The sequence below is a fragment of the Labeo rohita genome, chromosome 13, assembly GCF_022985175.1.
Source record: "Labeo rohita strain BAU-BD-2019 chromosome 13, IGBB_LRoh.1.0, whole genome shotgun sequence".
Classification (NCBI taxonomy): Eukaryota; Metazoa; Chordata; class Actinopteri; order Cypriniformes; family Cyprinidae; genus Labeo; species Labeo rohita.
In genome coordinates, this window is record NC_066881.1 from 9,037,475 (window position 1) to 9,064,754 (window position 27,280).

Genomic DNA, 27,280 nt, shown 5'->3' on the forward strand with positions numbered 1-27,280 from the left:
CAGAGGTTTCATTGACATTATATCTGCTTCATCAACATTTGCAGGGCGAGGAGGCTGAACAAGAAGAGGAAGGAAGAGGACCAGAGATGAGAGGTCGAAGAAAGATAAAAAAGCAACATGATCGCATCTCTTGGCCCAAATTCCCCACCTTTAGCAAAGGTCGCAGGGCGAATTTTAAAAGATCTCATAGCACGTCAGAAGCAGAGGAACAGAGAACATTAGAGATCAGTCCGCCGACAAGTGACACGGAGTCTCCTCTTAAGTCTCCTTTAAAATCTCCAGATGGAAAAGACAAGAAAAAGATGCACAAAATGAAACTTAAGAAGCGGATGCCAGGCCGCAGGAGCAAATCTGTTGAAGAAACCCAAGAAAACGAACAGGCGCTTGCAGCAGACACTATGGAGGTCATGGACAATCAAATTATTATGAATATAACTGAAGAGCAAGTGCCAGTGCTAAATTTGATAGAGAGCCCTAAGATATTGAATGAAGCTGAAAATACTGACTCAGCTAAAACAAGAAATGAATATACATTCCCGACTTTTCCAGAAGCTGAATCACTGCATAAAGCTGAGCTCATCAGTGTGGACACCACACTGAAGACTTCTGATATTACAGTCACTCTTGGAGATGATGGCAAAGAAAGGAGAGAGATATCAGAAATAAAGGTTAGCATTCCAGGAAAGGATAAATATGAAATAGAAATAGACAGCCAATTAAAATCCTCCACAAGTGTAATGAGAACTTTGGATCCATCAACATTCGACAATATTTTGGACAGTCCTAACGTAATGTCACAAACGGAGCCAGCTGGACTTCAGGTTGATTCCGACAGCAAACCAATAAACAAAGAGATGTTAGAAAAGACCCAAGAGTTGGGAAAAACAGACATGGCGGTACCTAAAGTTGACATTTCTCTTGACATGCCAGAGGTAGGCCCAATAAGCAAATCCCCAAAAATTGGCAGCGACAGGGAAAAGAAAGAAAGAAACATTCTAGAAACAGAAAGTTACGGAATTCGAACCAGAGGTCCACTGGCAGACATAGCCACATCAAAGAGTCATTTTTCAAATACAGTAAACAAACTAGACTTTACATCCGACACTTTTATTTTTGAGACTCAAACAAGAGAGGATGTGTCCTCAGCAGACAAAAAGAAACCGATCACTCCAACACCTGTTATATCCCAGCCAAAATCACATGCTTTGGATGTGGACAGAACCAAGAAGAGTGCTGGAGCTAGCACAGACATTGAATCAAAATTTAAACTGCCTAAAGTAGATGTCTCCGAATTCGACCACCAAGAATCAATAACTGTAAAACAGAAAGACCCAACCAAAGTGCCTCTCTTGAAGCGAGAGGAAATTGAGATTCCTGGCATGGAGGACAAAGAACCAAAAGCCAAAGTTAAGTCTCCTAGAATTAAGGAGCAAAAAGTTGAGAAGGTCATAAATATCTCAAAAGCAGAAAGCAAGCACGGGGGGAAAGCAGAAGAGTTTAATGTTGAGGATGTAAAGGAAGCAGTATCAAAATTCCCTGCCTTCAAATTACCTGAGAGAGACATCACTGGAGTCCTTGTACAGAGAGAGGTCACAATCATGGAAATGAAGTCAGACAAGACTGGCACGACACCTAAAGGATCCCCTTGTAAGATTTCGAGCATGAGCACAGAAATAAACATTACGTTTCCTGACACAATAGATAAAGAAAAGCAGAGACTTTCTCCTGTTGCAACAAAAGATCAAGCCTTTGTATTACCGAAAATTGAACAAGTGCATCTTGATGAAACGGTTATAACTGAGAGAAAAACAGACCACCAATCCAAAACTGGCAAAATGTTAACAAGGGATGATAAGATAAGTGCATCTCCAGATGTAAAATTCAAACTTCCAAAGCGTGAAGACATTGAAATACCAGGAATGGAAGCCATTGAACAATCAATTAAACCGCAAAAAATCGGAACAGCCAAAGATACAGACACTCAAGACGAGGCTGTGAAAGACTATACTGGTACAGATACCAAAGCTGACAAAAATGTGCATGAAAAGAAATCAAAGAAATCAAAGGTATCATTGCCAAGTTTTGGAATCATGACACCCGACATTCGCTTCACAGGAATTGCGATTGAATTACCAATAAAGACCACGTCATCTAAAAGCGATAGTGGTGCAATCAAGGAGATGAAAACTGAAGCAAAAATATCTCTTGATGAAGACCATATCAAAAAATCTCCTGCAGAAGCAACATTTGAAAAATCTCAAAAAGTACATGATATAGAGGGTGATCAAATGCTCCATCATGATGTTAAGGAAACCTCAAAACAAGATGCTGAAGGAGAACTTAAGGCTGACATCAAAAGCAAAGACACAGATTCCTCTCCACAGAAAAAGAAACTGCCGAAATTAAAAATGCCCAAAATTGGAGGGAAAATGAAAGGAACAGCTGAAGTCACTACAAAAGAGGATGCTACAGTGCAAGAAAATGACATAATGGAGGTTGCATTAGATTCTGAGAAGAGAACATCTGAGACCGATCCCAAAGCATATAGTGCAGAAACAGACAAAAACTGGAGTAAATTAAAAATGCCAAGTATAGATGTTTCTGTTCCAAAAATAAAAATCCCTAAGGCAGAGGGAAAATCAAAGCAGGAGGAAACTGGGCTCTCAAAGCCTGAGGCTGCTGAAGGTGTTGAGGATGCTCGAGAGGAGAGTGGATTTAGACCGATGAAGTTTGGTATTTCAGTGTCAAAGGAGAAGAAAGAGGAAGGAGGTCTGTTACCAGATGAATCTGAAAAATCCACCATCAAGGTTGGTGGAAAAACTGAAGTAGAGCCATCTGAACTTTCACAAGATGAAATAAAAGAAGCAGAGTCTAAAATGAAGAAAAGGAAAATATCATTCCCCAAATTTGGATTCTCTAAATCAGATACTAAAGTATCTGCTACAGTGCAAGAAATTAAAGTATCTGATGTTGATATAACTCTCCAAGCCACAAAACATGAAGCTGATGGGACAGAACTAGATGTTGAAAGTAAGACCACAGATGTAGAGGCTGAGTTAAAGGATTCAACACATTCTCCCACAAAATTTAAACTTCCCACAATTAAGCTTCCCAAATTTGGAGTCTCATTTCCCAAGACAACTGATGCTGGGGCCGATATGCAAGTGCATGATGTCAGCACAGATGAAACTACAATGGATGTTAAACTGCCAGAAGCTAAACTATCTGTAGAAGCAACAGCACTATCTGATATGAAAGGCCCGGAAATGACTTTCAGTGTATCCAAACCCGAAGCTGACTTGTCTCTGCCTGAGGGAAAAGCAGAAATCAAAGGTTTTCAGAAAAAAGAAATAAAGTCATCTGAGGAAATTTCATTTTCTAAACCAGATATTGATGCTAATCTGACTGACCATGATGCTGCATTTTCAAAACAAGACATCAAAGCTGCAGAAGTTGATGTCAGTCTTCCACAGGTTGACGTATCAATTCCAGAAGGTTCCATGGAAATAAGAGCACCTGATGTGAACCTCACAATTTCAAAGGATGAGGAGGAACATAAAGATATAACACATGGTGGTACACCAGTAAAGTTTAAACTTCCCTCTATCAGCTTACCAAAGTTTGGTGGAAAGTCCTCTAAAATACCTAAAGACATGCCAGTTATCGATATAGATACTGAAGAACCTGATGTAAATCTTCCAGAAACAAAAATAACCTTGAGACTGAAAGATGAAGTACCATCGGTTGATGTCAAAGATTCTTTTGAGACTACAGAAGGTCAGTTTGTTAGTGTAGATATGAAGGCTGAAGAAGCAAAGCTTAAAGGACAAGAGGTTACCGTTACACTGCCTAAATTTGGCATTAGCCTTCCAAAGGTTGAAGCCCACAAGGCAGTGGATAGTAAGGATAAAGAATCAACTACAGACACCAAAGAATCAAATGCAGAGTCTGAACAGGCTGAGAAAGATCCAAGATCTCCAACAAAAATGAAACTTCCTACAATTAAATTCCCAAAATTTGGAGTCTCAATTCCAAAATCAGCAGATGCAGTCTCTGACAATCAAATGCCTGAAGTCACCAAAGGTGAACATACCATGGAAATTAAAGCACCAGGAACCGAAATAACTTTGGAGACTGAAGATGTACTCACATCAGTTGAAGGACCAGATGTAAAAATTAGTTTGTCCAGTCAAGAGTTGAAGAAACCCTCAATCAGTGTCGATCAGCCAAAGGTGGAAGGCGGTATTTCTTTACCAGAGGCAAAACTTGGTGAACTGTCAGCTAAAGCAGAATTAACACAAGGCAAACAAGAAAGCAAAATTGATCAGGAAGTTGACACGGGTATGAAAATGAAAAAAACAGGCTTTTCACTTCCTAAATTTGGACTTTCTAAACCAGATATCAAGGCCCCAGAAATTGATGTCAGTCTTGCACAAGTTGATACTTCTAAACCAGAAATTGTCCAGGCTGAGAAAGATCCAAGATCTCCAACAAAAATGAAACTTCCTACAATTAAATTTCCAAAATTTGGTGTCTCAGTTCCAAAATCAACAGATGGAGACAATCAAATGCCTGACGTCACCAAAGATGAACCTACCATGGAAATTAAAGTACCAGAAACCGAATTGTCTGCAGAGCTACCATCATTACCTGAAATGAAATCCCCACATATTATTCTCAGTGTTTCCAAACCCGACGTTGACATATCTACCCCAGAGGCTATTGATGCACACTCTGAAAAGAAAAAAGAAAAAGTATTGTCTCCAGAGATTTCTAAACCAGAGATTAAGATGAGCCTTGAAGGCCATGGTCTTGATCAAGATACAGCTTTAGAAGATTTGAAAGTGCAAGCCAAGAAACTTGAGGCGGAAATGAAACTTCCTTCAGGTTCAGTAGATGAAGTCGTCCTGGAGGCTAAACAAAAGGAAAGTGAATTCAAACTTAAAAAACGTAAAATATCTTTTCCGAAATTTGGCTTTTCCAAATCTGACACTAAGGTTCCTGATGCTGACACCAGTCTTCAGAAAGAAGGAATATCTGTGCCTGACACTGAGATCAAAGAGACTGAAGTGACAATTCCTGCTCCAGAGCTTGAAGTCCAGTTAAAAGAAAAAAGTACTTCTGGTTCTCCATCTAAATTCAAACTTCCAACAATTTCTCTGCCTAAATTTGATATTTCCATTTCAAAGACTGGGGAAGAATCTATTACAAAAGCTGAGGATGATGCACAGTCAGAAATAAAGGCAGCATCATCACAAGATAAAGACACTGGAGCACAAAATACAGAACCATCTAAATCAACTTTCGAAACTCAACTGGTGGATGTTGAAATTAAAACTAAAGACACTGATCCTGGAAGTCAAGGGAGTAGATTTATGATGTCCAAATTTGATTTTTCATTTCCAAAGATAAAGGGACCAGAATTCAAAAAAGGTGCATCAAGAACAGATGCAGAAAAACCAGAGGTTTCACTGAAACATGACAAAGAGAGTGCTGAGGGAACAGCAAGCATACCTGGGGCATCTGTGGATATGGAGGTTACAATGAAAACACCAAAAATGCCAAGCTCAGGGCACGAAGTTTCTAAACAAGACATTAAAGCTCCAAAGATTAAACTTGAGAAGGGAGATACATCTATGGCAGTAGGTGAAGTGGATGTGAATCTTGAGTCTGACTTGAAAATTCAAACAACAGAGATGTTAAAAGATGATTCAACCATGGGAGGATCACCAAGCAAATTCAAACTTCCTACTTTCAAACTACCCAAATTTGGAAGTTCATCTTCCAAAGGCAAAGCTGAAATAACAGATTTGAGGGGTGAGGAAATTATTTTGGAGACTGAAGATGTTATAGTCACATCAGTTGAAGGGCCAGATGTAAAAATTAGTGTGTCCAGTCAAGAGTTGAAGAAACCCTCAATCAGTGTCGATCAGCCAAAGGTGGAAGGCAGTATTTCTTTACCAGAGGCAAAACTTGGTGAACTGTCAGCTAAAGCAGAAGTATCACAAGCCAAACTAGACAGCAAAATTGATCAAGAAGTTGATTTAAAAGACACAAGTATTAAAATGAAAAAAACAGGCTTTTCACTTCCTAAATTTGGATTTTCTAAACCAGATATCAAGGCCCCAGAGATAGATGTTAGTCTTCCACACGTTGATACCTCTAAACCAGAAGGTGATGTGAAAATAAAGGAACATGGTATGACTATCACAGTTGTTGAGGATGATCAAAAAGATCCAACAAAATTTAAACTCCCCTCAATCAGCATCCCAAAGATTGGAGGACAAGCTACGAAGGAAGAGATAACTATGCCACGTGTAGATATAGCTGTTAAAGGACCTGAAGTGAGTGGTCTAGATGCACAAATAAAAATATCAGGTGAGGCCCCAACAGTAGATATAAAGGGACCTCATCTAGCCACAGAGGGTCAATCTGTAAGTGTGGACTTAAATGTTGAAGATGCTGAACTTGGAGGGCAGGGGGGAAAGTTTAAGATGCCAAGGTTCGGTATTGGCCTTCCTAAAGTAAAAGGGTTTGATTTAAGTACATCCAAGTCAGAGGATATAACTGAAGTACAACAGATTGATATCAAAAAGCCAGAGATAACAACCGAGGGGATGGTTCACCCACCAGAACCTGATTCTAAAGGTCTAGATGTGCAGATGAAGACATCAGCTGAATTTGGCTTTACAAAACCAGAATTAAAAGCCCCTGAAGTTGATGTAAGCATTCAAAGAATGGACATCCCCATACCAGAAGGCAGTCTGGACATAGAAGGAGCAAATGTGGATATTAAAGTTTCAAAGACGGAGTCTGACCAAAAAGGTTCAACAATTTTTGGATCTCCAACAAAGTTCAAACTCCCGACAATAAGCCTCCCGAAATTTGGTGTTAAATCACAAAAAGCAGCATTAGACATTAATGTGACTGATTCAGAACTAGAGGGAACAAATATAAAGACAGACATTTCTAAACCTGATGTGAAATTAGAAATGCAGCCACCCAGTACCGAAGCTAAAGTTGAAGGGAGTGTAGACGTGCCTGAGGTTGATTCCAAAGGAGTGCAAATAAAAGTGAAAAGACCGAGCTTTTCATTCCCCAAGTTTGGGTTTTCTAAACTAGAGACTGCAACTCCAGAAGTTAATGTCAGTGTACCAAAGGCTGAAGTATCCATACCAGAGGTCGATGTACCTGTAAAAGTTCAAAAAGCAGAAGTCACACTTCCTGGAGGAAAGGTTGAACAGAAAGATCTAACGATCGTTACTTCGCCAACCAAATTTAAACTGCCAGAAGTTAACTTGCCAAAATTTGGAGTCAAAACTTCAAAAGGTACAGTAAGTTTACCATCAGCAGATAAGGACATCAAAGGAATAGAAATTACTGCTCATGAACCAGACATCAAGGTGTCAGGTCAAACACCAAAAATTGACTTGGATGTGAAAGAAATAGAGACCGATATACACGCCACAATAAAAGAAACTGATGTTCATCTCCCAGAAGGAAAAGTAATACTACCCCAAACTGATGTTGACGTTCATGGCATATCCATTGAAGGCAAAGCAGATATGCCTGAAATTGACTTGAAAGGACATCATGTGAAGCTGAAGAAGCCAGGCTTTTCACTTCCAAAATTTGGTTTTTCAAAGCCAGATATTAAGGGGCAAGACGTTGATGCCAGTCAACCAAAGGTGTCAGGTCAAATACCAAAAATAGACTTTGATGCAAAAGAAATAGAGACCGATATAGATGTCACAATAAAGGAAACTGATGTTCATCTACCGGAAGGAAAAGTAATACTACCCCAACCTGATGTTGACGTTCAAGGCATATCCATTGAAGGCAAAGCAGATATGCCTGAAGTTGACTTGAAAGGGCATGAAGTGAAACTAAAGATGCCAAGCTTTTCACTTCCAAAATTTGGTTTTTCAAAGCCAGATATTAAGGGGCAAGATGTTGATGCCAGTCAACCAAAGGTGTCAGGTCAAATACCAAAAATTGACTTTGATGCAAAAGAAATAGAGACAGATATACATGCAACAATAAAGGAAACTGATGTTCATCTACCAGAAGGAAAAGTAATATTACCCCAACCTGATGTTGATGTTCAAGGTTTATCCATTGAAGGCAAAGCAGATATGCCTGAAGTTGAGCTGAAAGGGCATGAGGTGAAACTGAAGATGCCAAGCTTTTCACTTCCAAAATTTGGTTTTTCAAAGCCAGATATTAAGGGGCAAGATGTTGATGCCAGTCAACCAAAGGTATCAGGTCAAATACCAAAAATTGACTTAGATGCAAAAGAAATAGAGACCGATATACATGCAACAATAAAGGAAACTGATGTTCATCTACCAGAAGGAAAAGTAATATTACCCCAACCTGATGTTGATGTTCAAGGTTTATCCATTAAAGGCAAAGCAGATATGCCTGAAGTTGAGCTGAAAGGGCATGATGTGAAACTGAAGAAGCCAGGCTTTTCACTTCCAAAATTTGGTTTTTCAAAGCCAGATTTTAAGGGGCAAGATGTTGATGCCAGTCAACCAAAAGTGTCAGGTCAAATACCGAAAATTGACTTAGATGCAAAAGAAATAGAGACAGATATACATGCAACAATAAAGGAAACTGGCGTTCATCTACCAGAAGGAAAAGTAATATTACCCCAACCTGATGTTGATGTTCAAGGTTTATCCATTGAAGGCAAAGCAGATATGCCTGAAGTTGAGCTGAAAGGGCATGAAGTGAAACTGAAGATGCCAAGCTTTTCACTTCCAAAATTTGGATTTTCAAAGCCAGATATTAAGGGGCAAGATGTTGATGCCAGTCAACCAAAAGTATCAGGTCAAATACCAAAAATTGACTTAGATGCAAAAGAAATAGAGACCGATATACATGCAACAATAAAGGAAACTGACGTTCATCTACCAGAAGGAAAAGTAATATTACCCCAACCTGATGTTGATGTTCAAGGTTTATCCATTGAAGGCAAAGCAGATATGCCTGAAGTTGAGCTGAAAGGGCATGAAGTGAAACTGAAGATGCCAAGCTTTTCACTTCCAAAATTTGGTTTTTCAAAGCCAGATATTAAGGGGCAAGATGTTGATGCCAGTCAACCAAAGGTATCAGGTCAAATACCAAAAATTGACTTAGATGCAAAAGAAATAGAGACCGATATACATGCAACAATAAAGGAAACTGACGTTCATCTACCAGAAGGAAAAGTAATATTACCCCAACCTGATGTTGATGTTCAAGGTTTATCCATTAAAGGCAAAGCAGATATGCCTGAAGTTGAGCTGAAAGGGCATGATGTGAAACTGAAGAAGCCAGGCTTTTCACTTCCAAAATTTGGTTTTTCAAAGCCAGATTTTAAGGGGCAAGATGTTGATGCCAGTCAACCAAAAGTGTCAGGTCAAATACCGAAAATTGACTTAGATGCAAAAGAAATAGAGACAGATATACATGCCACAATAAAGGAAACTGATGTTCATCTACCGGAAGGAAAAGTAATACTACCCCAACCTGATGTTAACATACAAGACATATCCATTAAAGGGAAAGCAGATATGCCTGAAGTTGACTTGAAAGGGCATGATGTGAAGCTGAAGAAGCCAACCTTTTCACTTCCAAAATTTGGTTTTTCAAAGCCAGATATCAAGGGGCAAGACGTTGATGCTAGTCAACCAAAGATAGATATGTCTATGCAAGAAGGCAACATACCTGTTAAAGTTGAAGGTGCAGAAATCACCATCAAAGATGAAGTGAGCAAACATGGAGATACAACAAAATTTAAGATGCCCTCAATTAACCTTCCAAAGTTTGGATTCAAATATCCAAAAGCTACAGCTGATATTCCAGCAGCTGAAGTAGATATCAAAGAACCTGAAATCCCTCTCCCAGAAAAAGCAGAGGTACAAACCACTGTCACAAAAACAAACATAGATATTAAAGGGCCATCTGTTGATGTGGACATTAAGGTCAAAGAGATTGACATTGATGGGACGGGGAGTAAGTTCAAGTTGCCAAATTTTGGAATTGGCATGCCAAAAGTAAAGGGGACAGAGATGGAGGGTAAAGAAATAAACATAGAGACTGACCTGCTATGCGAAGAAAAGGTAAATGTACAACAGCCCAGTGTTGAAATTCAAAATGTGACCATTGAGGGAAAAACAGATAAAGTTGAAGTTGACTCCAAAGGGCTGAAAGTGAAACTTCCCACATTGGGATTTTCAAAACCAGATCTTAAGGCTCCCAAAGTTGATGTGAGTCTACCCAAAGCTGACTTGGGCATATCAGTGGGAAATGTTGATGTTTCAGGGCAATCTGCAGATATTAAATTACCAGAACAAGAACCTGATTTGAAGGAGGACACTTTTGGCTCTCCAACAAGATTTAAACTTCCAACAATCAGTCTCCCAAAATTTGGAACCAAAGCATCAAAGGATACAGTGGATATACCTACGGCACATGTGGACATCAAAGTTCCCGAAATAAGCCTTCCTGACAAGACGCTTAGCATATCAGGAGAAGTGTCAAGTGTTGAAATGAAAGGCCCAACAGTTGAAGATCCATCCCCTGAGATAAACATTAAGGGAGGTGATAAAGAGCAACAAGAGGGCAAATTTAAAGTTCCAAAATTTGGGATTGCTCTTCCAACAATTAAAGGTCCAGACAGTGACCAAGGGCTTAAGAAAGCTCTGCCTGAAACAGAAGTGAAAATGTCAGGGGGTGTACCATCTATAGACAAGAAAGAGCTAAAGTTACCCAAAGGATCAGTGGATGTGGAGGTTAAAGAACCTGAACTTGAAGTAGAAAAAAGTAAAATCAAACTACCACAGTTTGGAATTTCCCTACAAGGATCAAAAAGTCCAGAAATTGACATAAGTGTTTCAAAAGCAGAGGTTCCTCAAACTGAGGTTAAAGAAGCTGGAAAAGATGTTGTGGTTGAGGAACCAGCAGATGTAACTGATATGAGTTCTAAGGGACTAAAAATGAAGAAACCAAGCTTTGGATTTCCAAAACTTGGATTTTCAAGATCAGATGGCAAGGCCCAAGATATTCAAGGCAGTGAAATGGCAGCAGATATATCCTTGCCAGAGGGCACTATAGAAATAGGAGAAACTGAGAAAGAGGGCAAAACTGAAATAACAAGTCCACAATTTGGCTCGCCAACAAAATTCAAACTCCCAACAATAAAATTACCCAAATTTGGAGTTTCCACTCCAAAGGTCTCTAGTGATGCAGCAAAGGCTGATTCTGAAACCAAGGACATTAAAGTTAGTTCTGTGGATTATGAGATAGAGACATCAAAGGTGGATCCATCAGGTGACATCAAAGGCAAAACTGCAGAGATTGAAACCCCATCTATTGATATTAACATAAAAGAAAAAGAGCTTCATCAAGAGGGACAGGAAATTAAATTTAAACTTCCAAAATTTGGGATTTCGTTACCCAAAGTAAAAGGTCCTGAGGTGACAGTAACTACAAAAGAGATAAAGACAGAAACACATGAAATTGGGATCACTGGACCAGAAATGAAGGTCACAGCAGAAGATGTAAGTCTCCCAAAAGTAGACTTGGCTTTAGAGAGAAGTTCCACCCTTGAAAAAAAAGAGGTAGAGACAGAGTCGAAAGATGATACAGCTCTTTCAGGTTCTCCAAGTAAATTCAAACTGCCTACTTTTAAAATGCCAAAATTTGGAACTTCAGCTCAAAAAACATCTGATGCAAAAGTAAAAGTAGCAGAAGTTGATGTACCAGACACTGACCTAAATATTGAAGACAAGCCTGTGCAAGTGTCTAAAGAACTACAAAGAGAGGGTGAAATTAAAGAAACCACTGAACAGCCTCCAGAGGCTGCTGCTAAAAAACTGGATGGGGACAAAGGCTCCCCAAGTAAATTCAAGCTTCCTACTATAAAAATGCCAAAGCTTAGCATTTCGAGAACAAAATCTCAGGAAGGAGAAGAGGACACAACCACCAAAGCAAATGCTCCAGATGCTAAATTAGACCCCAAAGATAACACTCAAGGGTCTGGAAAATCACCCAAATTTACAATGCCAACACTTGAGGATGTTCTCAGAGGGTTTGAAGTTGAATTTAATGTTCCAACAATAGAGGAAATGGAAGCACAAAATGACAAACCATCTGTTAAGCAAGATCAGGAGGCTGGAGCAAAAGCTGAAGAAGCAGCAGAACATAAGGACAAAGGAGTTCAGGAAAAATCAAAGTTCAAATTTAAATTTCCAAAATTAGGATTCAGCCAGTCTTCAGATGAAAGCGACAAGTTGGTTGACGCTAAGATTGAAGAAAGTGAAAAGCAACTAGAGGCTTCAGCAGATCAGAAAGCAACTGTTAGCAAAGAACAAGCAAAAACTGAGAAAGGCGGCTGGTTCAAGTTCTCATTTTCTTCTCCAACCAAAACTGCAAAAACAGATGAAAAAGAAATTATCCAACCACCCGAAGAGGCTAATAAGCCTGATGAGGAAGTTGAGAAAGAATCAAGCAAGCCACATGAGGAACCTGAGAAGAGCTCACTCAGCGAGGCTGTGGAAGAAAACCTTAGCCCAACATTGTCACTGAAGTCATCTGAAGCTTTTGCAGATATAAGTTCCACAGTAACCACTGAACAGATTGCTCTGTCACAGACCTCACCTACAAAAGTTAAAGTGAAATATGCTGAACCCACTGCCACCGTTGGGGTCAATGATGTACAAAGTGATGTTGTGACTTCCACAGCCAGATGTGAACTGATATCAATGGAGCCTCACCAGCCAGAAAAGGTCAACATCCCTTTCTCATCGGATATGTCCTCAACCTCAGTGGACACTCTGAAACAGATGTCAGGGGAAATTCATGTCATCACAACAAACATACAAGCTATACCAGAAACACAGCAAGCCTCAATCCTTACTAATTTAGATGCGCATGGAATTCACATCTCGCCTTTACAAGTAACACTAGGCTCAGACTCAGTGTTGACAGTGGAGGAAACCAGAGTGCAAAGTGGGATGCACACACTGGTGGAAAGGCATGTTGTGAAAGAAACTTTACATGATGACAAAGAGACAGTACTTGTGACACACAGAACACGTGTATTTGAAGGCGACTCTGCAGAGCCCATTTCTGATGAGACGGCTTCCTCAATTCGTAGGCTAAAAGATACAGTACACATTGAGAAAATGAGGTTTTTTGACAATGTACCAACAACTGAAGAAGTCACAATAATGAGCTCTGAAACATCTCTAAGACATATGGATTCCTCTACTGATGACAATGATGGGAAATGAACATGAGATATTATGAGATATTGCTAAGTTGATTTTACGCTTTTGAATGTATGTTTCAGTGTTCTCTTATATAATCATCTAAGCCAGCTGAACTGTAATGCTATTAAGTAAAAGAGTGCTGACACTTATGAACATATCACACCGTATTGTTTAGCTAACAGAGATTTTAAGCTTAAAGGACTTTTAAAAATCTATATCCACTGGAAAAGGTATGTATGTATGTACATGGAATAATAGGAAAAAAAACTATTATAATTTTATGTGTGGGTTGTCGGTGTGCTTTATTGTAAAACTGATATCTTGGGAATATTGTTTACTTGGTAATCAAGCAAACACCATTTAAACAGATATATTCACAAATAAAACTAGTTATAAAGTTGATGTGGCTTTTAAAGACTGTTAACAGTATCACATATTGAGGCATTTGTTTCTTTAAGGTTATTTATTTTGTGAAAGCTATATAATTGCTTATAAAATCTCTTTCTGCAGCCTTGAGAAAAATGAAAACATTATGTAAATACGTTTTATTCACCCTTAAGCACTTGCACCTATGGTATGATGGAATCAATGGACTTGCAAAACACACAATGCATATTTTAAAATACAAACCATTTTCTTAATCAGCAATGACTTTTCTTTTAACACATATAGTCGAAGTAATCAAATTAATGTTGTAAGAAAAACACTTTAACTGTCTGCTGCAAAAGAAATAAAAAGTAAAATAATGCTCCATGTCTCTGATTTATTGTGTGAACGTACACAAATATTAAAATATTAGCAGACTGAAAGACAGACTTCTTTACATGATCTTTACAAATTCTGATAGGAAATATTATTTCCTGGTACTCATTAGTTTTATATTATAATAACAGGCTACTATACATAATACAGATGAGCCTAAGTGTAGGAGTTAATGTAAATACACAGAGACAAGTTACAAAGGTTTACCGCTGATTTACCAAACCACTTTTCCTGAGTCAAATGTAATTGCTCTAAGTAAAATGTACTTATAAATACTTACCGAAGAGGGAGAGCTTATTCATGGAAAATATTTTAGCAAGTCATTTTTATGTTTTCCCTTTGACTGTTTAGAATCCGAACAGATGTGTGATGAGTCAGTGAATCACTCGTTTGAGTTGGTTATTTTAAATGAAGATTAACAGATTAAGAGGCCATGTACTTTTTGTACTTTTCATTAACTATTGTCTGCCATTGATTAAGAAGTACAAATTGTGTTGGAATTTGTGAAGCTGATAAAATCAGAGTAAGCCGACTGTAGGGTAGACCTACACTTTTTGCTTAATGTGGCCTGTGCTTTTTAGTTTGCAACTTGCCATATTTTTGTGTATGGTTAGCCTGTGCCTGTTTATGAACCCATCACCCATAATTTGATTATCATCACATTCCTAATTTAAGGTGTGTACATGTGTGCATTCATTATTTATATTTAAAAAAAAAAAAAACGAAGTAAGTGATGAAATCCATAATTTTCACCACAAGTCTGTGTGAATTTCTGTAGTCATTGTTTTTATTAATAAATCTAGTGGAGTGAAGGGTGTCCCTTTAAGATAAAAATGACAAAATGTGACTAATAACACACTGCTAAAAACAAGCTATTTCATAATACATATTTTTATTAAAAAAATGTTGACATTCTACTATATATATATGAAATAAATATCTAATGTAGACAACACTAAATACATCTTTTAAAAGAACTGAAACTTATAAAAAATTTTGTAATATTCAAAGACTAAATTAATTGTATGAAGGAAATTTGATTATATACTTTTTGACAAATAGTAACAGCATGTGGTGGGGATTCAAAAGACTAAGGACACACTAATGATACGTGTGCAGCCAATAACAAGAAACATGCAGCTAATCAAAACAATAATAAGTGGTAACTGAATAAAACAAAGTGTGCAATTATGAAAAGCAGAATAATAATAAAAAACAACACATGGAGTTTGTATGTGCATTGTATAAAACAATGTCAATGGGTGCCATCAGAATGATTCAGAAGAGACAACACTGGAGAAAGCAACATTATAAATAAAGGAAACAATGGTTTTAAGTTAAAACATCTTAATTATGAATTTGTGTATTGCAAACAGACAGCTTTTCACTTCATATAATGTTAATAAATGGACTAGAGTCATGTGCATTACCTGTGGATTATTAGGTTGGTTTTATCAGCTCTATGGACTCTGACAGTACCTATTCACTGCAGAGGATCCATTGTTGAGCAAGTGATGTAATGCTTAATTTCTCCAAATCTGTTCCATTGAAGAAACTAACACATCTACATCTCGGATGTCCTGAGGGTGAGAAAACTTTCAACAATTTTCATTTTTGGGTGAACTATTCCTTTAAAGCGCTCTGAACTAAACCTGAAACAAGTTACTATTTACATGGAATATGAGTGAAAACTCCTTGAGGTTCAAAGAGAGGGTGTAAATGTGACCCTGGACCACAAAACCAGTCATAAGTAGCACAGGTATAGACCATTTCGCTAGATGTAAACAACACTGGTCCAGAAGCGTTTCCTGTTTTTTTTTTTGTTTTGTTTTTTATGTTTTTTTAATTTCACATATACAAATACATCTTAAAGGTGCTAATGTAACATTTTCATCCAGTCAAATGTTATGTTGATTGTATTTTTTTGTGATGTTTGTGTAAAGTAAAAAAAAAAAGAAACAGGAAGTGTATCAGGACCAGTATGTTTACATCTAGTGAAATGGTCTATATTTGTAGCAGTAGCCAACAATACATTGTAGGCCAATGGGTCAAAATGATCAATTTTTCTTTTATGCCAAAAATTACTATGATATTAAGTAAAGATCATGTTCCATCAAGATATTTTGTAAATTTCCTACCGTAAATGTATAAAAACTTAAATTTTATTAATAATATGCATTGCTAAGAAATTAGTTTGGACAACTTTAAAGGTGATTTTCTCAATATTTTTTTTTTTTTTTTTTTTTTGCACACCTAACAAACCATGCATCAGTGGAAAACTTATTTATTCAGATGATGTATAAATCTTAATTTAAAAAAAAAAAAATTGCGCTTATGATATGGTTATGGTTTTGTGCTTCATGGTCTCAAATGGCCAGGAAAAAAAATATTGGTGCAAACAAACAAAAGGCCTGTATACAGACCTCAGTGGGAAAAATGTAATGATTGTCAATGATTTCATTCAACAGCAGGGGGCATCAGCTATCCATACCAACAACATGAGAGCTGAGTTTTTAACAGTGTCAAGTCTACCTTTAACCAGGCAGGCACCTTTGACATACATTACAGCACGCTATAGCTTTACTGTAAAAGCATTAACATAACATGAAGTATACGCATCTTTCCGAGGAAGTTTTAATCTTTTTCTCTGTACCCTGTCGCTTCTAATAATCAGCTTCAGTGGTCCAGGTCTCTGAACTCACCCAAACACTTGCGTAATAATCATCATCTGGATTCTGGAATCAGAGATCCCGAAAATTACATGAACAAACAAGCTGTGATGACGATGTGGATGCGTGCGTCCCATAACCAATCGCTGGGCGATTGATGTTGCATGTATGCAGCCCTCAGCATGTAAATGAATGACGTTGGCAGGATGAGCACAAGCACTATGACAGCATGCAACAGTAACTTTCCGCTGCAGGTCAGATGTGCGCTCGAACTGGACGGACTGATGTAAACGGAAGCTGTGTGAGTTTAACGGGAGGATATACACAATATAATAACATTGCAAACGCTCAAGAAAGAAGGGGACAAACTAAAGGTATGTCATATATGATATGGTGGTCCATTGCAGTTTTAAAATTAAGTGTGAAAAAGAAAGCTAACAGCAGTATTACGTCTAAGGAAATCATATTATATGATACATATTTGCAAAACTTAAAGGTTCAACAGTATATTTACAGTAGCAGTGCATAGAATTAGCGTCTACATCCTTTTAATTGCGGATGGCTGTTATATTGATGAATGTATCTGCGACTAAATTTAATTTGGCATGTTTTTTTTTAAAGATTTTATATATGTATGTGCCTTAATGGAGTTAAATATTAGTCACACTTACACTTTTATGAGACCTTTTTGTGTCCTTCAGATAGGCTATATTAAAAAAAATAATTACTGTAACAATGAAAACATGATGTAACTTTTGAATGTGTTTGTGCATTCACCAAACATGTAAGTAAAGTCCTTTAACTTTTTTTTTTCCTGTTGTTCTGCTTCATTAAAATGTCTTTTGGTCTGTTCCAGCTCTGTATTTCACACTTCTCTTTGTTGTATTATCACGTATGCACAATGCTTATGAAAATAACAGCTAATGTTTTGTAATTATATATTTGTCAGATTTTGGGCTTAGTCTGAAAAGACTTAAAGTTGTGCTTGGTCATGCATCAGCTCTGTTGCATTCCCCCTAATATTTATAAAAAGAAAAGAAAAAGAAACACTATATTAAATAGTCAACCCTGTTACCATGGTTTTGTATAGTAAACAACTCATTAATAAAAGTGCCTCTTAATGTCATGACCTTCAACACTATAGTTATGGCTAATTCTATTTGTTCTTTGTTTGTTTCTTTCAAAATATAGCTATATGGCAATATTAAAAATGAATAATAATAATAAAAAATAAAAGGGAAAAGCACCCATGTCGTGGAATGACCATAAAATGTCATATTTCCCACAACATTTTCCACACCTCTTGGCTGTTATATGTTAGGTCTAGTCTAATTACCTTGATGCATGAGTATGTTTGTGTGTACACATGTCTGTGTATGTGTGTGTTCTTGTGTCAGTGGCCACAAGCAAGGGCGGAATTTACAAGAAATTACTTAGAAATTATTTTAATACGGAGCCAAAAGCCTCTGGTTGCCAGATGATTTTTGGATGGAAAGCACAGACGTCACTATACATGTCAAATCATGTCTAGGCCCTTTTGTGAGTTCACTGAGAGTGACTGTTTTATGAGTATTATTCTTGATAGATTATAGTCATGAAGGAATAGAGAGGCTTTCAGGATTTAAAAATTTTCCTACTGATCAAGAAACATTGTAATACACTTTATGTCATGTTTGTCTGTTTCAAAGGCTGTGAGTTTAGCTGCCTTAATATTGGCCCTAAGCAAGGCCATAATTAAAGGACAGCGCTAAGTAAGAGGATCTGTCAGTGTTGTTCTAATGACACCATAATGTAGACATAAAACACACTGTATGCAACAGCCCTCACCATTCTTTGGAAATACCACTCAAACAATTAGACTCAGCATGCTCCTAATTACGCTTCCCTGGTCACATGTTTTCTAATACTCCACAGAATTCGGTTTAATATATTCTTTCACACTTTCTCCTTTTCATTCTAATCTAAAAACTTAAAAATACAGTTGTATAGCCCATAACAAACGTTAGGAATCTTGACAGCTGCAGCAGGTTCCCCATTTTTCTGCAGTTAATGACTTCTCTAATTTTCATTTATAGTGTTATTTTAGTATTACAGTTGAAATCAAGAATCTGCAAAATGTTATTATTTTTGCAAAATAAGAGAGATCATACAAAAATGGATGTTACTTTTTACTTAGTACTGACCTGAATAAGATATTTCACATAAAAGATGTTTACATATAGTCCACAAGAGAAAATAATAGTTGAGTTTATAAAAATGACCCTGTTCAAAAGTTTACATACGCTTGATTCTTAATACTGTGTTGTTACCTGAATGATCCACAGCTGTGTGTGTGTGTTTTTTTAAACTTCTTGCTGTTCTTCAGAAAAATCCTTCAGGTCCATGCATTAAGAGCCAGGGGTGTAAACTTTTGAACAGAATGAAGATGTGTACATTTTTCTTATTTTGCCTAAATATCATATTTCTTTTTTATTTAGTACTGCCCTTTAGAAGCTACAGAAGATACTTACATGTTTCCCACAAGACAAGTTAAATTTACCCTTGATCTTTAAATTCAAGAATCTTAATGCATCATGTTTCCTTCTGAAGCATCAGTGAGTGTTTGAACCTTCTGTAATAGTTGCATATGAGTCTCTCAGTTGTCCTCAGTGTGAAAAGATGGATCTCAAAATCATACAGTCATTGTTCGAAAGGGTTCAAATACACAAATGCTGAAAAACCAAATAATTTGTGGGGTCTGAAGAATTTTTCTGAAGAACAGCAGCCAGTTTAACGGTTCAGGACAAACAAGGGACTCATGAACAACTGTCACTAAACAAAAAAAAAAAAAAAACACACAAAACACAGCTGTGGATCATTCAGGTAACAACACAGTGTTAAGAATCAAGTGTATGTAAACTTTTGAACAGGGTCATGTTTATAAATTCAACTATTATTTTCTCATGTGGACTATATGCAAATGTCTTTTATGAGAAATATCTTATTTAGGTCAGTACTAAATAAAAAATAACATGCATTTTGTATGATCTTATTTTCTGCAAGGTGTATGTAAACTTTTGACTTCAGCTGTATTTACTATTTAGTTTATATTTCTATTGCTATGCTATCTTAATTGTAGTTTTAGTAAATTTTTATATACTCTGTTTTTTAAAATCACATTTTATTTCAGTTGTATATTTTATTACTTCATCTTAAATTATTTTATTTATTGCAGCATTTCAAGTTTAAGCTCTAAACTTTGAAGTTTTTCATACAATATTTATATTTTATTTATTTTAGCTTTTATTTCAGTTAATGATAACAACACTAGGCACTACCCCTAGCAATAGCAATTTGATCAATTTGGGTCTCGTTGTCAAAATAACGTGAATAGATCTTATAGGTCTTTGTACTATCCAGCCTTTAACTGTTGAATAATTGAACAGGATTTGTGAGTGTGCGTGAGCGTGGGTGTGCTTGTGTGTCAGCTTATGTGTTCTCAGTTTTATTATCCTTCAGCGTTCGACTATGACTTCTGTCTGTTCGACAGACTGCAAACAGGGTCCTCAGACCACCATCAGCTGAATGTATGATGGAGGCCTGTTTCATTATTTTACCAAGCTTTGTATTTGCATACCCACCTGCCCACACCAGTGTTGTCCCTGTCACACCAAAGCCAGGAGCAAAGTTTAGGTGGCGTGTTTGGTTGGGTGCATGCTGTTAAAACCATGACAATCTGAATGGGAGACAGGAAGGGATTTTTTTAGGGATCACAGACTGAACAAACATGCAAATGCTGCAACTGACTTGTTAGAGCATGAATTTAGATCAAAGTGTCTTTTTTGTTAAAGGAATAGCTTAGGAACAGTGAAAATTGCATCATTATTTACTCACCTGCTTCCACTTTGTGTTTTTCTTTTTCTGTGAAACACAAAATTTGATGTTTGGTGGAATATCAGATTGGCTGTTTTCCATACAAGAAAAGGTGGATGGTAATTTGTACTGCCAAGCTCCTAATAGTGCAAAAAGCACTAAGTAAGCTCATTTAATTCAGAAATTACATTTTTGATGCCAAACTCCATACACTTTTAATCTTGATAATCAAAAAGTTAAAAGATCTCCTTTTGTGTTCCATAGAAGAAAAAAAGACTGGATTGAAATAAAATTTCAAAATGTTAGTTTTGAGGTAAACTATTCTATCAGTGTTGCTCAAACCTTTGTATTAGTGTGTTAGTTTGTGATCAAAGATTTTACGTTTATTCTGCAAGGTTGCATTAATCAAAAGTGACAGAATGTTTCTGAAGGGTCATGTGATGCTGAAGACTGTAGCAATTGCTGCATAAAATTCAGCTTTGCATCACAGGAATAAATTACATTTTTAAATATATTTAAATAGAAATAAGTTATTTTAAACTGTAATAATGTTTCACAATATTGATGCCTTTATTATATTGTATTTCAAATAAACACAGTCTTGCTGAGCCTAAGAGACTTCAAACATTATTTTAACAACCCCAGACTTCTAAACTGTAATTTAGGCTATCTTTCAAGTATCTATATAATTTTTGGCTGCCAAAGTTACTTTAACCTTCTCATTTCATTCATCGCAAACACTTATTTGCATAATACTAAATTTTCAGGCTGATTTATGTTTTATTTTCCTATTAGAATGACAGATATAATGAACAATACAGAACACAGTCGAGAAGACTTCACTGTGAGTGACACCGGGGAACAAGGCGTTTCCTTTCAGGTTGGTATCTAATCTTTTCATTGGTCATTTCACCACCAGACTCCCAGTTCCTGTCAAATGATTAAAAATTGTATGTGTACTTTGTAAATGTAATTATGTCAAAATTTATTCACCTTCATGTTGTTCAAACCCATAGAAATTAATTGCAATTTCAAAGAACATCTTTTTCATTTACTGAACGTAGAGGCTTATTGGTCCTGAACTGTTGATACAGATGTCCGAGTTCTGTTCTACAAAGTCAGACAATGAATACAGTCAGTCATAGGTGATCAGTCCAGAAGGGGGCATGCAATGTAATGCAACGCTAACCGTCATGATAGGAAAACACAGAAGAACAGATGATCTGCACATCAACCCAAAACATAAATGGCGAGTTCAGATGGCATGCAAGAGTTTGAAGAACCACCTGCTTATGTCGGGTTCTAGAGATGCACCGCTTAATCAATCTGAACTGATTTTTAGTTTTATTTTGGCTGATCTCTATTCCAGAATTGCACACAGACTGCATTGCAACCATTTTTGTGTTTTTACAAAGTCTGTAGAGAGGAGAGAATACTCTACCAGGCAGATCAAACACTGTTCGCAATGCTCACTTTGATGGCATTTTCTTTTCCTCTGATCTCCATATAATGCATATTGAAGTGTTTATAAGCACAGCTGCTTTGTTTACAACAGTAACCAAAGAAAGCTCTATATTGTTGCTGTTCCATGAGCGCCACCTGCTGTCAGAGAATACATTTTCATTTTCAGTTTGTCCATCTGCTGTTTCTGTTTCGTGCAGAAGTTTTGTGTAGCGCAATTTTACATATCTAAATTCTGTGGAAGCCTGTTTCTGCCACTGAATAATAAAAAAAAAACTTTATTGCGACTTTTTATGTCACAATTCTGACTTTCTTAGAATTGTGAGATATAATCTCGCAATTGCAAGTTATGAAGTCAGAATTGTGCATGTGATATAAACTCACAATTCCGAAATTTTTTTTACTCAAAACTGATATAAACTCACAGTTGCGAATTATAAAGTTAGAATTGCATGATATAAACTCGCAATTGCAAGTTATAAAGTCAGAATTGCATTATATAAACTCATAACTGAGTTCATATATAAACTCATAATTGATATAAAGTCAGAATTGTGCATGTGATATAAATGATATAAATTCGCAATTGCGAGTTATAGTCAGAATTACATTATATAAACTCATAATTAAGAGAAATAAAGTCAGAAATGCAAGATAAAAACTCGCAATTAAATTTTTTTTGTGCTCACAAAAGTGAGTTTCAAACAAAAATCTCACAATTCTGACTTTTTTTCTTGCAGTTTTGTCTTTTTCTCAGAATAGTGAGATACAAACTCACAATAGCGCGTTAAAAATTTAATATTAAGGGGGAAAAAAGACAGATGTGTACTCAGAATTGCGAGTTTATATCTCACAACTGCATGTTATAAAGTCACAATTTTGAGAAAAAAGTCACAACTGCAAAAATATAAACTCGCAATTCTAAGAAAAAAGTCACAATTGTGACTTTATTTCTCAGAATTGTGAATTTATATCTCACAATTCTGACTTTAAAATTTGCAAATTGAAAGGTTATATCTCACAATTCTGAGGAAAAAAGTGAAATAAAAAGTCGTAATTACCTTTTTACATTTTTTATTCAGTCTCAGAAACAGGCTTCTATCAAACCATTCTGTTTTTGCTTTAAATCTTGAAATTATACAATCTAATTTAAATCAAAAGCAACCGCTACACGTATGTACTGTATCACTACTGTCTAAACAGAATAAATTAAAAAATACATTTCCTTTTGTACCAAACTTGTATCAAACCGTGACCCCAAAACTGAGGTACGTACCGAACGGTGACTAAAGGAAAGTGAATGAGAATTATCCAGCTAAAAAAAAACAAAAACATGTCCATGTGACTAAATTCCAAGTCTTCTGAAGTCACATAATAGCTTTGAGTGACAAAACAGACTGAAATTTAAGACTGGCTGAAATGTTGGCCTATCACTCAAAGCTATTGTATGGACACTTTTTTTGGTGTCATTTTGTCACTTTGTTGCTTGACAGCTCTCGTCCACTTTCACTTTCATTATATGAAATAAAACAGCCTGGTCATTCTTCAGAAACTCCCTTTTGTGTTTCACGGAAAAAAGAAAGTCATAAAGGTTAGGCCAAAATGAGGTTGTGCGTGTGATGACAGATTTACAGTATCGGGCTGAACTATTCCTTCAAGCCATTAAACATGTGGAGCATTGGAAATGTCAACATCTCTCTCAAAGATAAAATCTATCATCATCTATTTTCAGATTTTTCCAGACACACAGGAGCGCCACCCCAAGGTGTTCAAGCGCCTGCCCTCCATCGTAGTGGAGCCCACAGAGGGAGAAGTGGAAAGCGGAGAGCTACGCTGGCCCCCAGATGACCTGAGAAGCACAGACCCTTCCAGCCAAACACAAACACCCATGTCCGCTTCACACAGCCAGAGTACAGGTACGTAAGAGAATAATTCAGAAAAAAAAGGCATGCTCATTATTATATTTATTATTATTAGCATTAACCCACACTACAATGTACAATGCAATGATCTAAAGAGGAACAACTAAATAATATTAGCTGCCTGAAGTCTGCATATATGTGTTTCAGTTAGAGAAGTTCATTTATAAATGACTTGCATGCATTTCCTCCCCTCAGATGAAGTCAAGTGCAGCAGCCTGGAAACATCAGGGGCAGCTGAGCATGACTGAAATTTAATAAATACGTTGTCACAAGTCTACCATTATCACAAGTCTCAGTTCTCACAAAATCTTCACACTTAGAAAGACACAAATACACTGACAAGCAACACAAGCAGCCAATCTGGCAGGCAGGTGTGAAAAGATCAGAGCTCGCAATGCTATATCTGAGCACCCTTTATAACACATTCATAGCTTTAAAAAGACTTTTGACTTAATTTTTAAGATCAAACTCTTGGAGCATTTTATTTGTGGAAAGTGGCTTTAATAATCTTACAATGGCCTAGTTTGTATTTCCTGATGCAGAAATTCTGTTAATAAAACTGCTGCATAAATTTACATCTCTGATAATCTACTGAAAATGCGTAGAATTTGGATGACACAACAAAAATGGATTGTATGAGCACACTTAAGCTGGAAAATATGAATGTACAGAATATTGTTCAATATAAATGTAGAAAAATAACAGTTCCTGGATCTCAAGTAAGCAATGTACAGTCAGTTAGCCAGTATTGCTTTATAATTTAGCTTTATTGACCAGCTGATTTAATTAGTACACTTAATACATGGCTACTGAATGAAAAGGAATTCATGAAATCCACTTGTCAATTTTATTATTCATCAGTAAGTATACATACATATTTGAGCACGAAAGGTAAATTATAGCTTTTTGTGGTCAAATATTTATGTATGTTTACCATATATATGTATACTGACCAATCAGAATCAAGTATTCCAGAACCATGTAAGCACACAATGGTTTTGAACGATTTGATGTCAAATCTAGAGAGAGATGTATTGATTTGTTATTATGCCCTCCACTTTGATGTATCCCAGAAGCCTGTGAATACATATTCTAAAAAGATTGCAGTGACCACTGTGGATCTCACATTCATGTGAAAATTATTCATTACACGCTCGGCGGCTGAAAACTTTATGCGAGGAGACTCCATCCTCTCACCACACCATCTGGCTAAGGCTTGTGAGGAATGACTGCTACTGAACTTCAAACATGTCTGCCTGCCAATCAGCCCGTGGACAAGGACTTCCTTATATCTCCAAGCCCTGTCTGACTTTCTGCAGACTTGAAATTATTAGAGGCGCTTGTGCACGTACACAATATCTTCAAAGCACAACCGCTGGAGCTAGAGTCCTGCAACTGGACTGCAAACAAAGACTGCTTATTGTACAGCTTAATTCAATGTTTGGCTATAATTGGTCGTGTTTGCTAAGCATTCTGTACTATTGCTATTTTCTTTCTTAGGGTTAGAAATTTAAACAGACGCCTGTCCTTGAGTATTACACAACTCGGTTGAATCATACAACAGGCATGAATCACATCACATCATGCTGGGAAATACTGGGAAGGCCAACTCTGATATTGTGACTGCGAGTATTGCACGTACAGGCATAAGTCACTTAAAATTTCATGTATATTTTCACTTACTATCTAGTTTAATAGTAATAGTTCAGATGTTGTAGTAATACTGATGTGATTCTTAAACCACTTCATGATCCCATGATATTTTCTTAAATCCTCATAGTGAAACTGCCTTGATGTGTATGTTGTTTAGAGTCTATATTTTGAAATCGCATTTTGTCTACTGCAATGTTTTCATAATTCTGTAATGAATGGCTTGTGTTTGCCTTAAAACACTCTCCATCACTATCATACGAGGTGTCTCCATCAGGACTTTTGATCTTTTTTTACTGGCATGCATTGAGAGTTGTGAATAACGTGGAAATTACATAATGAACCAGCAGATACATCTTCTGGAAAACGCTGATCAGATTTTTTTTTTTTTTTTTCTCAAATTCTGTTTAAGATTCTACCCAATTGCCTTCATTTCATTATTAAATAATTGTTGTAAAAAATTTACTGATATTTTGATATTTGCTCTTTATATGTACACATTTTTGTTTGTTCATTTGTTTGGTAAGTTTAAATAAAGATTAATATTAGATAACTGCTGAGTTTGTGTTCTTCATTCATTAAAGCTGTTTTACTTTGTTTTAAGGAGGGGTTATCGGATGCCCATTTTCCACAAGTTGCTATGATTGTTTAAAGTCTTAATGAAAAATCTATAATCTACTTTGGTTAAAAAGTTGTAAAACAACATCCTTTTTACCTTGTCAAAGTGAGCCCTTCAAAAATCATCCCATTCTGGTCGAAGCTGCTTTAAATGCAAAGGAGCTCTGCTCGCCCCGCCCCTCTCTTCTCTCTGTGGAGTGACGAGCCTGTTTATTTTAGCCGCATTTAGCCGCTAAACTTGCTAACTAGCACATCATTAGGAAAGGCGATCGCAAAGATTCATAAAAAAACCCTTATACTCACTTCTGCTGTAAGTGAAGCTGGATCACGAATGATTAGTGCGAACATAGATGGATATATGTAGATTGGGAGGTGCATTCCCTTCACAAACAAACGTAATCTACTGCATCTTCAGCGGCTCAGATGTTGGGAGTAAATGACGACCACTACATTCATTATTACATCCAGCAACACAACACCTCAATCGCTCAATTCTTGTCTAATTTACATCCCTGCTCCGGCATCAAAACATGAAGGTCTGACTGTTACAGCTGATCTGAGGTAAGACGCTCATGTCAATCAACTATCATGGGAGCGGCCTCTGTGGGTGTGACGCCACACCGACAGGCAACTGAGAATGGCTCGATTTGAAAAAGGGGATATTATTTTTACAGATTAATTAAAAACCACTGCATGGATTTTTATCATTATAGGGTAGATTTGTACATACACTGCCAACACACATTAATGTTCAAACTACAAGATATTGTTAATCTTTGTCATCAAAGTTAAGGTATACCACTGTTCTACTAACATGTTTGACAAAACATTCAGGCATTTCAACTAATTGTGTAGAAAAAACAGTGATCAGAATTAGAGAACAGGAACAACTGTACCATTAAAGAAGATTACAACAAAAATGTTGTAAGGTTACAGCTGTCAAAAATGAGTAGGAAGTGTAGAGGCCCTTGCTCTGAATGACTTTAGCACATCGGCGGGCTCAGGAAATCACTAGTTTCTCACACTGTGCTGGTGTGATCATGGTCCACTCTTCTTCCTATAGTTTGGTAGCTGTAGTAGGTTT

The 27,280-nt window shown here is 36.7% G+C and overlaps 2 protein-coding genes across 9 annotated transcripts in view; both read left to right on the forward strand.

The window, feature by feature from the left end:
- The window catches only part of LOC127175114 (neuroblast differentiation-associated protein AHNAK), a 29,758-nt gene extending 15,748 nt beyond the window's left edge, over positions 1-14,010 (forward strand). For 2 of the 8 annotated variants that reach the window (XM_051125982.1, XM_051125986.1), the window contains exon 7: positions 45-14,010. In XM_051125982.1, coding sequence (XP_050981939.1) covers positions 45-13,283 — 13,239 coding nt within the window. In that variant the 3' untranslated portion in view covers positions 13,284-14,010. The remainder of the gene's footprint in view (positions 1-44) is intronic. The other 6 variants (XM_051125984.1, XM_051125988.1, XM_051125983.1 and 3 more) reach the window with 6 other exon arrangements.
- Positions 14,011-16,874: 2,864 nt separating this feature from the next.
- si:ch73-49p17.1 (protein LBH) lies at positions 16,875-26,131 on the forward strand. Its single transcript, XM_051126651.1, has 4 exons — positions 16,875-17,067; positions 21,341-21,425; positions 23,739-23,922; positions 24,124-26,131. The coding sequence occupies exons 2-4, from the start codon at positions 21,342-21,344 to the stop codon at positions 24,174-24,176; spliced, it is 321 nt and encodes a 106-aa protein (XP_050982608.1). The 5' UTR covers positions 16,875-17,067; position 21,341; the 3' UTR covers positions 24,177-26,131.
- Positions 26,132-27,280: the final 1,149 nt, after the last annotated feature.